We start from the raw sequence: 16,490 nt of genomic DNA on the forward strand, positions 1-16,490 counted from the left end.
AAACATATATATATAATATAACAATGTATACAATAGATACAGTATGGTATATCGCAGCATAACACAATGATCTTCACCGCCGAAACGATCATCCGAGCCCGGTACATATATTCGCGTATTTTCTGCGGCAGCGCGGTTCAATAATTAAAACGAAATCAAACGGTCGTTTGCAAGGATTTTAACGGGTTTTTTTCTAGGCCTCGTGAATATCGCGTCTTCCTTGTCATCGTCGTCGACGCCTTCACCAACCTCCTCCATTCATCCCTCTACTGTAAAACGAAAAAAAAAAAAACAAAACGAGCGGCGGCGTCTCTAACTCTCATCCGCTGCACGGCGGCCCAACATCTGTTGCGGCGCCGCCGGCGATGGTTGGAAATTAATAATAAAACTCGAGACCGTTGCCACGTTAAGTGGCCTCCACCGCCTCCGCCTGACGTCATCTCTCAATCCGAATAATTTAATTGCCACAGCGGTCCCCATAATTCTCCGTTCGTCCGTCCGTCTCTCCCTTCGTCTCCCACCCCTTCCCCGAGATATCTTTACGCGTCACACTCCGTCGTCGCCGTTTTCTCCTCATTCGGTTTCGACGGCGGTGGGTAATATTTCGCCCCCCCCCCACACTACCGCCACCAACCCTCGCCATCGCGTGTGCTATACCTACTATACGACCACATCTGTCAGTAATATCTCTCTTCTTTTTACCGAAAAGACGTCGAGACGGGTTTTAATTGCCACCCCCAGCCCAACCGTGCCGTTCCAAAAATATTACTCGAAACGTTTTTAATGATTACACAAGTACACAACCCGCGCTCGCTCAATAGTGAAATCGTTCACACACACACACACACACACGCGCACACACATAGACACACACGCGCGAGCGCTCATGCTCGGGTGGGTGGCGCACTCGTTTCGGGGTAAATTATAGAAACGTCCAGGGTGCGAGGCATGCATGTGTGTAGGGAGGAGAGGAAAAGAGAAATCGGCTTCTCGAAACTTTCTGACGGAATTTCCCGCAAAATCGCTTTAATCTCGTTATGCGCACCGTGCACCACACGCGTACTATATACAGACAAACGTCGCGGACGAAAAGGAGAAACCGAGCCTGTGTAACGTATATAATAATATGTACATGCACACATGTACAGATACACATTAGAATATTTAATCACACGGTGGGCCGACCAAGTGATATGAAAATATTATATTATACACGTATAAGAAACACGACAATATAGGGAATTGTAGTAGGTGGAGGGTGCTAGAAACTCGTCAATGACGACACCAAACGACTTGTTTACGACACTTGTCACCTCCACAGCACAGTTTATCGACACCAGCGTAATCGCCATTTTCACTTAAATTACGCAATGGCACAAGAAAATAATTGTTTGATAGAAAAAAAAAAACCCCCGTCTGGTCTACGGAGATCTTGGAGCTGGAATTTGTGGAGCAGCTGATTATCGAATTGTGGGTAGTGGTGTGAAGACCACTGATAACGCTACTTTTTTTTTCTTAACGATATACGTATTGCAAGAGGGGTTCTTTGGAAGACGCGATATCTCATCGGCACTTTGTGCGCATTCCATCGGCGTGGGACATATACGAATGCGCGATTGTTTGCGATTCAAGTTATCATATTATATTGCGCAAACGTTTTGCATAAAATAATAATAAAAAGATATGTCATATTGTATTATTAATACCTACGTAACAACAACAACGCATGGTGGTATTTTTTGAATCGATACTCCTCCCTCGTCTCTACAACCATAAGCAAGGAAGAGTAACATAACAATACGCTCGAGTACCATCTCGATTGAATATAATATTTCGTTCTTTTCATGTTTTTTTTTTTTTTATCTCAAATCGGCTACCACAACCGTATGATCGACTTTTAGAAAACGCACTTAATGACCTGGTTGCTCTTAGATAGGAACACTTCTGAGTATCGATGTTTTTCAATTTTATTCATCTACTTTTGAACTGAAGCTCTGTAAAATTATAGGCAGATATGCATCCGATAAACCATCTACATCAAAGGCAATTCAACGAAAAGACTAACTCATATTTTACTATCTTATTCGTAGAAACCACAACAAATGACTTTGGCATACAAAGTACATTTTAAAAAAACAAATTAAAAAAGGACATCATATTATATCCAATAAAAATTCAAGGAAATGAAAATAACGCTCAGTTATGGTCACTCTCACAAGCACCACACACGAAAACATCATATTTTTCCAACAGAAGCACTGGTCGGCCGTCGGAATTTCCAACTCCCACACCCACAATTTTTATCCACAACTCTGTATCCTACTCATAGAATAAAAACTCACGAGCAACGAAAATCGAATTAAGTTAAAAATATACAATAGAAATAAATAAATCCTAATGATAAAGAAATATAAAATATTATGTACTTATACGTTTAAGAAAACGAGAAGTTTAAGAAAGTTCAAATAAACATAGATTATACTGTTATTATACACCTAATACCTATAAATTTATTTGTAAAGTATAGGTATATATAATATTAAATTATAATTGTAGGATACAAAAATCTGTTCTTTTGAGACCTTTTTGAAATGCAATTTAATACAATATACATATTATAAACACATTTACAGTAGATTTTATCGAGTGCAGGTTTTAATTTTGAAAGTTAAATTCGAGATATTGGCTATTATCATTGTGTTGGTTTGTAAAAAGCACATTTTTGTACCTACCTATTTAATCCACTACTTTATTAACACAAGACTTTCATGTAATCCTTCAGTTTGTTATTTCCATAAGCATATTTATTTTTTATTTTTTAAACATTTTAATCCAAAACTTGTAATCATGATTTTATGTTCAAATCTTTTCTAACAATAAATTATACATATAATATGATATTTTTAAAATAATATGATTGTGCATATAATTTCTATAATGTTTTCCTCACAACGCTAACCAAAAGACGATTAAAACTATTCAAAGAATTATTCTCTCTAATCAACCAAATTAAGTAGCAGAAACATACAGAATAATTAAATCTGACCTTAACTTCAAAGGCCGTGGTTTATAGATTGGTGTTCATAAGCCATATACAGAAACTTTAAAACATTTGTTTTACAAGAGATATCATTATACTTCATCTTATTTTATCGAATACTCAAAGAAATATTTTCAAAAGAATTTCTCAGAAAATTAGTCATATTTTATTGCTGTTATTGGAGCGTTTTTAACTCACAAGTCACGTTAATATTCAAACTTAAGTCGGTCACAATTCATCAAATGATTTTTAAAAGAGGATTTACTATCTCCAAAACACTCGTTCAAACAACTTTAACGACTTTACGGCGGTTTAACGATTGTCGAACATTTTATTATCTTCATAACGCGCATAAGCTTGGCTGAATTTTACTACCCCCTCGACAAATTATATAAGTCGGCCCATGCACCATTAAAACATGTTATTTCATCACATTATTTCTGTTTGCTATTGGAGTCTAACGAATCAAAATGACTCCATAAAATGTGTTGCTTTAATATATAAAAATAATATACTATGATTGTAACACGTAACCATGTAACCGTAGGGTTTACATCGAAAACTAAAATGATTAAATATAGCTCTGAAAAATTGAGTTTGATGATCAATAACATAATATAACTAACCTAAAAAATAGTATTTCAAATTAATACAATAATTTTAAATCATAACATTAAAAATCAGTCTTAATAATATCAAGGTTCACCTATATTTTGTTATTATAACATGTTCGATAGTTTTTTTGTCATCATAAGTTCGAGAAATGTTTGTCTAATAAATAGCTGCTTAATGATTTAATATTACTAGTTGTTTTTTGTATATCATATTTTTGAAAATAGCTGCACTTACGTTAAATATTTCATTATTTCAATGAACTTGAACTAAGATTATTATATTTAAAAACTGTAGATTAAACCTTAGAGTCTTGTATAAGTCCATAACTTATTTTAATGGTTTTCGTTTTGAATAATTTATCACAATGACAACCTATGCCCAAAAACAATTTTGACATTAATTTAAATTAATGATATTGTTTGAAAATTGTTACAACTTTTATAAAGAAGACAAAAGTTAAACATCTAAGCTTTGACTTGAGCAAAATAAACATAACCAAACATTTGTCAGTTTACTTGTGTGTAATGTAATATGTAATATTACATAATGCGCACTATGTATGTATATTGCTTCATAAAACATCATACTTAAAATGAAAACTAATAATTTTTATTAACGTAATATGTAATGAATTACATTAAACAACTTTTGAAATAATAGAATATTTTAATTTATATCTGGGATATTAATAAATAATTATAAATTATTTTAAAATCAAGAAACTAAAAATATCTGGACGTATACAAAATACCACTTAGCTATATTAATATTTAGTAAAAGAATATGTATCTTTTTTAAAGATTATTGAATAAAATTGATATAAAAACGATCAATAGTTCAAAAGAATAAGTCTCAATAGTCTAGATTCTATTAGTCTAGTAAGTACCTATTGAACGAACTAAAAACTCATAAATATCTGTTGATAAGAATCCTGTATTTATTAAGTCAAAAACAACAGTGGGATTTACGTATTCTTGTCAATAATTTGAATTTTTTTTATTGCTACACTGCTATTTGATGTATATAATGGTATTACGTCAGTAGATAATTAATTCAAAATACGCACATAAAAATAAAATATTGATACTAAAAATTACATAATTATTTTATTTTTTTAGATTGACGTATTAAAATAAAAATATTGACTTTTGAGTAAAATTGTTGTGGCTGGATTAAATAAACTCATTTTTCACTTATAACACCTCTGATGATACCATGGACACTTAGTAGTTTATTACACTATATACCTAATATGTATAAACTTTATTTCATCGATTAATTTTCAAGATAAAATACTTTTTTACCACTATCATATTATGTAGAATTTATAACATTAGAAATTTTGGTTTAACTATAATATTATTATATACATAGGCGAAAGTTTATTGAAAATATTGGGGAGGGGCTAATATTTTTAAAAAATGTGGGAGTTTTGGAGGTTGCTTGATGGACATTTGGAAGGCTTAGTCCTCCTCTCCGATTTCTGCTTCTGATGGTGTATGTGGATGAATATTAAATACTGTACAATAATTTATAAATAACAACTTACCGTTAAACGCAAACAATAGAATAACTGAGATCCAAAACATTTTTTTTTTGAATTTGACCTCCAAATACAGTTGTTGTTAGCTCATATAAATTGAGTAAATCGTCCTGTAATAAGAAAATAATATATTAATATCTTTGAAAGAAAGTTAGAAAAGAACTTGTAAAACAAATATAATTATGTTATTGTTTGTCTGTTTGTTGAAATAATTAAATAAATATAAATTTGAATTGATAAATTACACTATTATTGTAACTAATTCTACGACTATGTTATTTTTTCATTTATAAAAATAATGGTGTAGTGTTAGGTGTACTATAATGTTATTGAAATGGTTTTCAGTTAAAAAGTCATTGATTCGCCATTACTGCAACAATGTTAGCCTCGAGTTTTCTCGAGGAGATCCAGTATTTCTTTGAGATAAAATGTTTTTAAAAAGAATGTGAAATGGATAAAAAAAATTAATTAAAAATTGTGTGATATCGTGTTTTATTCTATTATGTATATCATACCATATTTGTACGATATATTAATTATTTTATTACTTAGATGATGACTTTATTTAATTAAACTTTCAGAGTACCATTCATTGGAGCATATTATCATATGAATATTTACGATACATTTAGCTATTCAATATTCTTTATATTTATATACTTATTAAATAATATTTTGCTATTTAAATGTATTCATTTAAATAACCTAGAAACTTATGTTCGAATAAGATACTATTGATTGATTGATAATAAAATATAACAATTATCAACACAAATTATAACTAAAAATCAGGATTTCTTGTATTTGCATGATTTTTTTGTAGTTAAATTAGGAAGACAATTCTAAGGAAGAAATAAATTGTTTTTGCGAAATGGTGAAATTAAATACCAAAGTTTTACTTTGCATATTTCGTCATATATTCACATTTTCCCCATTTTGTTATTTTTATAAATGTATTTATTTTATTGGTTAATGTCTTGTTTGAATAACGTTTTATATTTTCTAACCACAGTTTTATTTTGCTGGTTTCAAAATTGTCAAAAAAAAAATCTATAACAAATCGAATCAATCAACATACATATGAGTTATACAAATATATTTTCTTCTGGAGGAATTATTATATTTTAGGCACAGGGAAAAACGAGAGTAGGTGGTGATAGATGATTAATTGTCATATAACAATTAAAAACTTTTAATATTTATGTGATTTTAACTAATTCTTAATCCATAATAATTTATATTGTGCTTATTTAAAATTGTTAATAACTAGATTATTTTGTGTAATATGAATTACCTGTACGTTTTTTTTCAAATTAAAACAAATTTAATTACATATTTTCAAGCATGTATGTTGGTCATTTAATTTTAATTTAGGTTAATTTCATACTTAGAGAATTTTAAATTGTTTAGTTTAGAACACTGCTTATGATTTATGACATTTTATTTTTAATATTCTAATTTTAGTCTTTACATTATTATTTGTACCGATATCGGTGCTAAATTGCATGATAGTATAACTATTACACAATAAACATCTTTTCTAATTTTATTCTTCGTAAACTAGTGGATTGGTGTATTTAAAAACATCTTTAAATAATCAAATGAAGAAAAAAGTTAGTTAATGTTTGCAAGTATCTACAAGTTCAGGTGATATGTTTTAATATAATAATAAATTATTATTATAAGCTAGTACCTTAGTTCTGTTACATTAAAATATTCCATTCATCAAGATCCTACGAGATAAATATGTAAATTTGGTTAGTATTATAAAATTATTTCCAAGAAATACGGGTTAAAATTATAATATAATAGTTATTTACTGCTTATTAATGCATTTAATATGTGTGGCTATAAACGTATATTTAGTGGCTAATCTCCTCTCCTAGTCACCATAGTTACGCTGATAATAATTATATATATTAACTATTCATTTTATAATATAATATATACATATACTTAATATTCGATGGTTAATCAAATGAAACATAATTCTCAAAATAAATATTATTTTATTTTATTTTAAGATATATGACTAGGAACATTCTATTATTTTTCCTGTAATAAATACCTTATACTGTTATAAATTATTCGTTTATAATTGTGCAGTTGAATTCAAAATTAAAGACAAGCTTATTTGTGAAAAATGAATAGTAACATATGCATAAGTATTTACTCAAAAGTGCTATAAATTATAATTATATGAAAAATAAACTGCAGGATTATACACCATAAATTACACATTGTCAAGACATAAGAAATAAAATCAAATTCAGAAAAGTTTAAAGTTGAATTTTGCAATGATACTAGGACTAATTAGTGAAATTTCAAAACTTTTAAGTTCACTGAGACCTGTACATAATATTATATTATCTTAACGACATACTTAATTTGATTTTAATTATCTAGTTATTTTTCAAAAAGTCCGTTTTTCATACCATTTATGTATTAATTGACAATATCCGATTTCCTACCCTTTTAATCTGCATTATTTATATCGGGGAATATATATTTATATATCAGATCATTAAATAAGAACAAAATAAACAATCTCATACACAAAATATAATGTATCCTCAAAAATATTGTAAGTTGATTCTAATGAGATTTGTTCCACTAATTGATTCTACAAATTACGTTTACAATTATATAAAAATCACTTTTTTAACTGAACTTGTTAAATAGATAGGCCTTATGTAATATCTGTTATTGGAAAGAGTCGGTATAAAAATGTTAAATGAAATTTTTTCTTAAAAAGTCCAATATAACGTGTTTTAATTGTTCTAATCGACATTAGTTGATTGACATTGATTTATTTTTCAGTTATGCTAAATTTTTGAAACATATTATAGATACTAAGTTTATAATAATTTACAGTATGAAGTATAAAAATTAAAACTTAAACTGTGCACTTTGCTATTAGGGTGTTAATACCTAAACAAATGAAAATATATTACCAATAAATACTGTGGATAAGAGTTAAGAAGTAAAATGTGTAAATACAACTAAAAAATGATGAAAATATTTAACAAAAAATCTTCAAAAAGTAGAACAACAATTGACACGTAAAACAATTACCGTTAGATCCTATAGATACTGTTATAGGATATTATAGGTTGGACAAATAAAAATGGTCACTTCATCAAGACTCTACCCAGTATGAAAAATATAACATATTAAATAATAAATATTAATATGATATTCTATAACTTACCCTTTAGTTTTATAACTTTTTTTTGTTTTTCTATTATCAATGCAATGATACTGAGTTTTCTTTTATTTATGCTTTAAATAAATATAGGTTCCTTCAGTACCTATCGATATTTCAATGAAATTAAACTTTTTTCCTTTTATCAACCAATCAGTTATAATGACCACAGTTATAGCTATGTGTTATATTTACATATATATATATAAAAATACAAAAGAACACAACTTTATTAAATTCCAATAATATAATAACGTCATTATTTAGGGGTTCTATTTAAACCTAAATGAGTTTGAAATATTTCAGTTTCGAATTGATTAGACTAATTTTATTTCATTTGGATACCATTTTACAGACCTAATTTTTTTTATTGATATTTTATATGCAAGTAACGAAAGAAAATACCTTTTTTTCTGAAAATCGAAAACACGTATTGGTGGCTACGTCGATTTCAAATTCGTGATCAGAATACCGTAATTGTGACATTTCAAGAAAGAAAAAAATCGACTTTACATATACGGTAGTCTTCAAAGATGCATGTGCGTAAGGAAATTCTTAGTGGAAAAGGAGAGAGGAAGGAGTAAAAACACGTTGCTGAACTCCTATAAAAATTGAAAAACGTATTAAATCGATTTCAATTCAATGTTAAAGGGTAGATGCCCTTATAGCAAATATTCTAATGCGAAATAAAAGATACACAGGGAAAATGTCAAATGCGCAGAGTACAAATCACAATAAAAAATATATACCTATATAATGTAGGGATACATAATAGCCGGTAAGGTAAAAGACATAAAAAACATCACCAGAGGAATTATTTACAAAAGCTAAACAAAACATTACTTATGACAATAATTATATGGGTGAAAAGTACATGGTCATCGTATAATGATGAATTATAATATAATTATATTATTAAATAAAATATGCTTTTCAATATTGTTTATTTATATTTAATTCTAAATACATACACATACTATTAATTTGCATATGTTACGAAGACGGAGTTTATAGTAATAAGTTTACTCATTTTTTTCAAGAGTAAAGAGCTATGATTCAAAATACTTCAAATAAATAAAACAATCCTCTTAAAAATGTAAACAAAATTATCTAATAATTGATGATGATAATTAATATTAAATTATTAATTTCTAACATATTATTTTCTTCTTAAATTTTTTAAAAAAAGAAAAATAATGTATTGCAAGGACGCGATTGTTATAATATTGGTTTACGCTAATGTACTGATTTTTTATAAAAATGTTAAAAACGTACGATTGTGGTGAATAAAAAAAGAAAGCATGTCGATTATACGTGACTGGCGATTGAAAAATTGTAACTATGTTTAACATCAAAGGAACATCCATTCCGTAGTCAGTAAATGTAGTAGGATATACATACTTGATTTTACGAAATATCGCGTTAACGTCGATCATTATTTGTTATATATTTATGCATAATAAAGTATAGTAATTTAAGTTTCAGGATGTGTTATTCTAATAAAAATTTATAAATTATCAAAAATTATATCATTAGAGACCTACATTTTTTTCCCTGCGAATAATGATTTATTAATCACAGCAAAATAACTAAAATCAATATTTTTTGAATAAATCCAATTTTAGTAATTGCACTATTAAAATATACTCTATAAAGAAAAAAACATCCGTAATATTTATTTTTGAGATCTTCAATTTGCTATAAGAACAACTTAATATTATTAATCTTGTATTGAACAATATGTTTTTCTTAAATTTTTATTTCACTAACAACCATTATCATTTATTAATAATAAGTAGGTTAGGTAATAGGCTTATATATTTTGAAAAAATATTTACCTAATCGAGACGGGAAAAAATGTTTTACAAATTTATAAACATTATTTTTATATTTTAATCGATTTTTAATAACTATATTATAATAATAACTACTAGGTAAAATGTTATCATTATAAAATATCAGGGGAAACTGTTTTTATTAAGAACCCACCAAATTTAATAATATTATAAAACAGAAGGATATATCAGATTCAATACTTCATCATTGATTTTTGACACAACTGAAACCTATAATTCTATAACACTATCTTCAAAAAGTAAACACTCAGTCACTATCTTCTTCTCAACAAAATTAAAAATTATTCTCGTGTTAATAATGTAATGGTTAAATATTTATTACTAATATTATAGATATTTGATTATGAACAATACATTGGGTTAGAATTTAAGATCAGAGCAACATTAAAAAAAAAACCATTATCAATACACATAACGCATTGGCTGATGTAAAACAATTAGGTTAGGTAATTTGAAATACATTGTCTTTTGAAAAAAAAGGCATTATTCTATGTAAATACAATTATTATTTAATTGCATTAATGAATAATTAAAAATAAACTAATATTTTTCAATTATATTTGACTGTCAAATGAATGAAACAAGAATAATTATAACTCTATAGATAAGGTTGGGTTACTGTTACATAAGTGGTCATAAATAATACCCCAAAATCCAAGATTTTTTTCACTCAATATTTTTTTCCTCTACGTATGTTGTATGAAATATAAAAAATATCCAATTATTGGCTATTATATAATTATCTACTTACATTAAGAAAAATGTATTTAGTAAATACAAAAACTTGATAAAAAAAAAAATTTCTCTAAGATGTAATCATCTTAAATAGCTGTTCACCACAAGCTATAAATAATAATACTACCTATTAATAATTATAATTATAATAAAGTTAAAATCAATTGATTAATGACACTACGGTTACTTAGGTACCATGTTTTCTTAAGGGTGTAATACTATAGGCATTTAAAATTTGAATATTACTTTGATAAAAGCAGACGTGGAAAACTTTTAAGTTGCTCATACCATTTATTATTTTAAAATAAATATGAATTATTTGGCTGAGACGAAATTATTATCATTGTAGAAGAGGGTATTGTGTTGTGGGGCCTTCCCGTTTGTTTTGGCCGTGAAATATTATTTATTACCACCCAGTGTCTGTGGCTACGTAATAACCCGTAGACGAATCCAATGGCTGCGAAAAAATTCAGTTCGGTTGACAAAAAAAAAAAAAAAAACCCAGTGGTAAAATGGAATAGGTGAGCATGGCGGGGAAAGCAAAAACTCGGAATCAAAAACTTATATCTTTATAACCAAATTAAACTCTGGCCGCGCCCTGATTAATTTTTTTTTCAGACCTCGGGACGTAATAAATATTGCACACAGCACAGCCAAAACTAATGATAAGTAATAATAAAGAAATATATTAATAAATATATACATTTATAGTTCACACAAAAAGTTTAAAAAATGTGAACAGAGTTTTTCTTTGACAGGGTTTTTCGCGAGCTTAAAGTATTCTACTGAAGCTATGTGATATTCCTCGCCAGTCTCAATCCAACTGTATTATTAAGTTGTTATCGTTTTTTCATTTAACAAAGTTAAGCAACTTTTTCCTTTTGCAAAAAGGATGGCAAACACCATTGTCATGAAGTTTTTCCTTTAAAATAGTTATCATAGGTCTTTATGAAGTCGTTGAATGAGATGATATCCGTCCAATACGATTATTTAAAGGGTAAAAAGAGAAATGTAAATTTGTAGCGAAGATAACCTCTATGAATATTATGTCATTTATACCCAACAATATACCACTATGATGAATTATATAGATTTATTAAACTTGATTGCAACCTACAGTTTTTATGACATTTTTCTGCTTTTAATTCAATTATTTATGAATTCAAATATTTTTTAATTAATCGCACATCGATTTTTTGTGAATTCCCACGCTTGTGCCCCATACAAGTAGGCTGCGGTCTCAAATTTTCTTATAATATACCAACGTCATATTATAGTGTCTCGTGGTCGTCAAGGAAGATAATTTTATTCGAATCGTTCTCATATTGAGGTCGTCATCAAATTATATTTAACAAAATATATCCTTTATATAAATATAATTATATACGAATTACATTATAGCATTTTCTCGACGTTCTCCTGCGTGCGTCGCTGAATCTGCACAAAGTGCGGTGAGCAAATCTCAACCGACGCAATATGGCTGCAAGTATGCTCTAAGTTTTGTACAATGATAACTAAAAAATATATCGAGACAAAATAACAATTAATAATTGATTGAAATTTTATCTAGATAAGATAATAGATAACACTTACGATAAGTATCTAGATAATAAATTAAAATATGACCAATTTTTACTATGAACAAAAACTTTTAAAACTGGAATTTGTAAAATAGCGTTTTTATTATCAATATAATATTATTTTATATAACCATTAATTGTAAATAATCACACACGTAAATATGTGTGTTTTAAATATGCGTCAACTTGATGGACATGTGTTTTAAATACGATTACACAACAGATAATCTGATAATGAACAATGTACTGTCATAATACGGTACTATATACTACAAAATATCTAGATATTAACTGAGTAGAGGAAACAGGCGAAATAAATATATGTAATAAAAGAACTAAATGAGGAACTGATTAAAAAACCGTGAATGTTAAAATCTAGGCTCTAAAAATCTGAGACCTAAACATCTAACCCTACCCTAACCTAACCAGATGGGTCTATCCAGTGTGATATTACATAACAAGGGGAGAGATGTTGAGGAATTTAAAATACCTAGTAAGAATTCAAATCAGAATGGTAACCGGGGTCTCAATGACGCGTGAACAATTTGTCAGCATGCTATAATATAATGTGTGGTGCAGATTTTTACGGATTTTAAACTGTGAAATTTCAGACTTTTACTATCCAGATTTGAAAATAAAATAAAATAAGTGGCAAAAACTTAATAAATAAAAAATTCAAAAAAATTCAAAAAAATAACAAATACAAAAATAAAATATGAAATCTTGTCACAAAAACTTATCTAGACAATAATTGTTTATCTAATAAATAGAAACCTCTAGTAAATAAATAAAAAATCTCTCTTATTCAAATAATTATATATTATATAATATTTAAATGTATTCATATAATTCTTTATTCAAATACCTATGTAGATAGATTAATAGCAGATACATTGTATTATTATGTATTATCTTTTCCATATTATTGTCTATCCAGATTGAACGATCAATATTTTTATCCAGACAATTCACAACGTCGGGCGCATATCTACCTATATTATGTGTTTTATTTGGCACGAAATAATAAAACCTGGTATATAAACGAAGTCATACTTGTTAATTGAACGTTGTTCAACGACAATATATCAACGGGCGACGGGGGCCTTTGCGCCTCTCGGTATTGACGGTGCCGTTCGATTCTTTCGCGCACGTCACGGGGAGACCCGCAAATTGGAGGCGTATATCAAGTGCTCACACCCGCGGGACTCGTCCCGGACCCACCCGCCAAAGACACGCTGCCGCCACACATCACGCGCGACGTCGGATGTGCATCGTCGTCGGTGGATTTATTCACCAAGCCGGAGTCGATGTCCGAATGATATATTTACGAACGGTAATTGGACGGGGAAACGCCGCTGGAATGCAGAACCGTGGTGTGTAAAAACCACACGGACACTCGGGAAAACGCTCGTCCGCAGGGGCAATAAAAATAAGAAAATTCTCTGCCGTCGGGGGGCATTTCTTCGCGTCGGCCGCACCCACCAGGTTATAATAAATTAGGTATACGCTACAATATCATACGAGTTGATCTCGAATAATATTAAGAGGGGTGATTTACCAAACATGCCCCCCTCCCTTTTTCCCCTCCAATAATGCAGTATATTAATTCAAAATTTTATTTTTGGAATTTATAAACACATATAGGTTTGTACATAAAGGCCCTATTTTCAAATTGTTGAAATTGTTTGAAGGTACTATACGTAAGGAGTATTGTGGCGATACGACTTGAGTTTTTAAAATCATAATACTCCCCCCCCCCTCTCTACTGTAAATTACATAGCAGATTGTTTTTCTGAAAACATTTATGAATACAAATCAAAATTTGAACTAGTGGTTTTTTAGTTATATAATAACTTTGTGTACAACTATAAGTATAATAGATTTGAAATATTATGGATTCTATAATGTCTTGACGGTTTTAGTTATTAATATTAAGGTACCAACATATTTTATAATTTGTAAAAATGGTCCAAGTATAATAAACACTAAATCTGATGTTACATCTATTTTATATTTTTGTAAGACCCTTTTAGTGGCACTACCCTTAGTATCAACATTTTAATAACTAAGAAACTAATTAATCTTTAAAACTGTAAATTAGGAACATACAAATTTCAAAAAATGTATCCACTAAATAATTTACAATAAAATGGGCGGGTTATTATTAAAATAAAAATGGTTTATATCACCACACTCCTTAAGTAGAACTTAGATTCAAGAATTAGACAAATTGGACATGCCTCTCTTGTAGCAAAACAAAATATTGCCCCAAATACTGAATTCTTCAATATTCGATTATTTTTTTTTTATATAATTTACAATAACTGTTATTTTTAGGTAATGTTATACATTAAACGTACTATAATTTGAGAAAAGTCATAAAAAATTAAAATATCTTATAAGTAATACGAGACTACCTATCATGTTAGTCAAAAGTAAATACGTATTAAGTATTCAAAAACCTTTTATTTTGTAACTTATTTTTTTTCTCTTTGGAAGCTTAGACTTTAGGAACGAATGATATTATTTTACATTAAAAATGTAAAATACTGAAATTAATCCAAAACCAAAAATATAAGTAACTTCTTATTTCAAAAGTGTATTTAAACTAAATATATTATAAGAAACATTATACTAACATGATATATAGGATATTATATCTAATAAATTTTCATTTCATTTTTAAACATACCGTTTTTCATACAAACAAAAAAAGAAATCAAAAATGTATTTTTCTAAATTAATTAATACTTCTATAATTGTATGACATCATCGTAACCTAACGAATTTAAACAATTAAAAAAAACAATATTATTTTTAATTTATTTTATGAAAATATAAAACAGTTTTAATAGTTAAGTTATCACATTAAGAAATTTACAAGCACTAAAAAATAAAAATATCCAGGTAACTGAGTATTACAGACACGTCATATCGAGTAAGTTATTTAGTAATTACCATATCGTTTTAATTTTTTAAATTCATAAATGATTTCTTTATCCATCCAGAGCTTGTATATTTGATACAGTGCTATACTGGACATTCCCGTATATCGAATCACCAAGTTTAGCAACACTGTTGCATATCGTTTGCAAAAATTCTAATTTTTTTTTTATTTTAGATAAAAAAAAACAAAAGTCATACCTTTATTAATTATTATAATAATGCATTGTCATTTCTTGTTTTAATTATAAGATTTTAAATATAATTAGACATTATGATTTACATTGATTGATTTGAACTGATCTACATATTATCTCTATTAAATCCAAAGTTGAATAGATTATTATTTTGTTTTTTGGGAGGGAACTAATACTTAGTAGCTGAATACGATATTTGTTTTATTGTCAATATCTGAATAAATAATGTTTTGAATTGTTCATACTAACTAAAACTTTCTTTATGATTTCTTTAATAATATAATATGTTATCATTTGATGATACCTTAAGACAAAAAATATAAGTCTGAGCTCTGGTATAACTGTAATGCAAAATATATTTAATTTATACTTTGATTGGATTGACGAAAAATACAATGAAAATATGGAATTAATATAGGTACTCGAAATTACGTAATATAATGTTTATAACACTTTATAAATAAACCTTGTTGGAAAGTTAAGTTAGGCTACAATTAAATTTAAATAAGACTCACTTCATTTGCACTCGAAATAAAAAACATATTGTACTCCTCATAATGTAAGCTATTTCGTAACTTGATAATCATATGTAAATATGTATATTTATATTTATTATTAAGTGCAGATGAACCAATATTTATATTTTATAGAAAACACGCCGATGATATTGTCACTGTGGAATCTACTTCAAACGAGTCAAAACACCAAGTTATTTTAAATTAAATCTTACATACAAGTATAATATTATTATGTCAGATATTTTATAATAAATGTGA

At 28.0% G+C, this 16,490-nt stretch overlaps 1 protein-coding gene across 1 annotated transcript in view; it reads right to left on the minus strand.

Moving 5' to 3' along the window:
• The window catches only part of LOC111030670 (lachesin-like), an 89,634-nt gene that overhangs the window by 62,050 nt on the left and 11,094 nt on the right, over window positions 1–16,490 (minus strand). Inside the window, exon 2 of the mRNA XM_022310301.1 lies at window positions 5,205–5,308. Coding sequence (XP_022165993.1) covers window positions 5,205–5,244 — 40 coding nt within the window. The 5' untranslated portion in view covers window positions 5,245–5,308. The remainder of the gene's footprint in view (window positions 1–5,204; window positions 5,309–16,490) is intronic.

Source organism: Myzus persicae, unplaced genomic scaffold (assembly GCF_001856785.1).
Source record: "Myzus persicae strain clone G006 unplaced genomic scaffold, MPER_G0061.0, whole genome shotgun sequence".
Lineage (NCBI taxonomy): Eukaryota > Metazoa > Arthropoda > Insecta > Hemiptera > Aphididae > Myzus > Myzus persicae.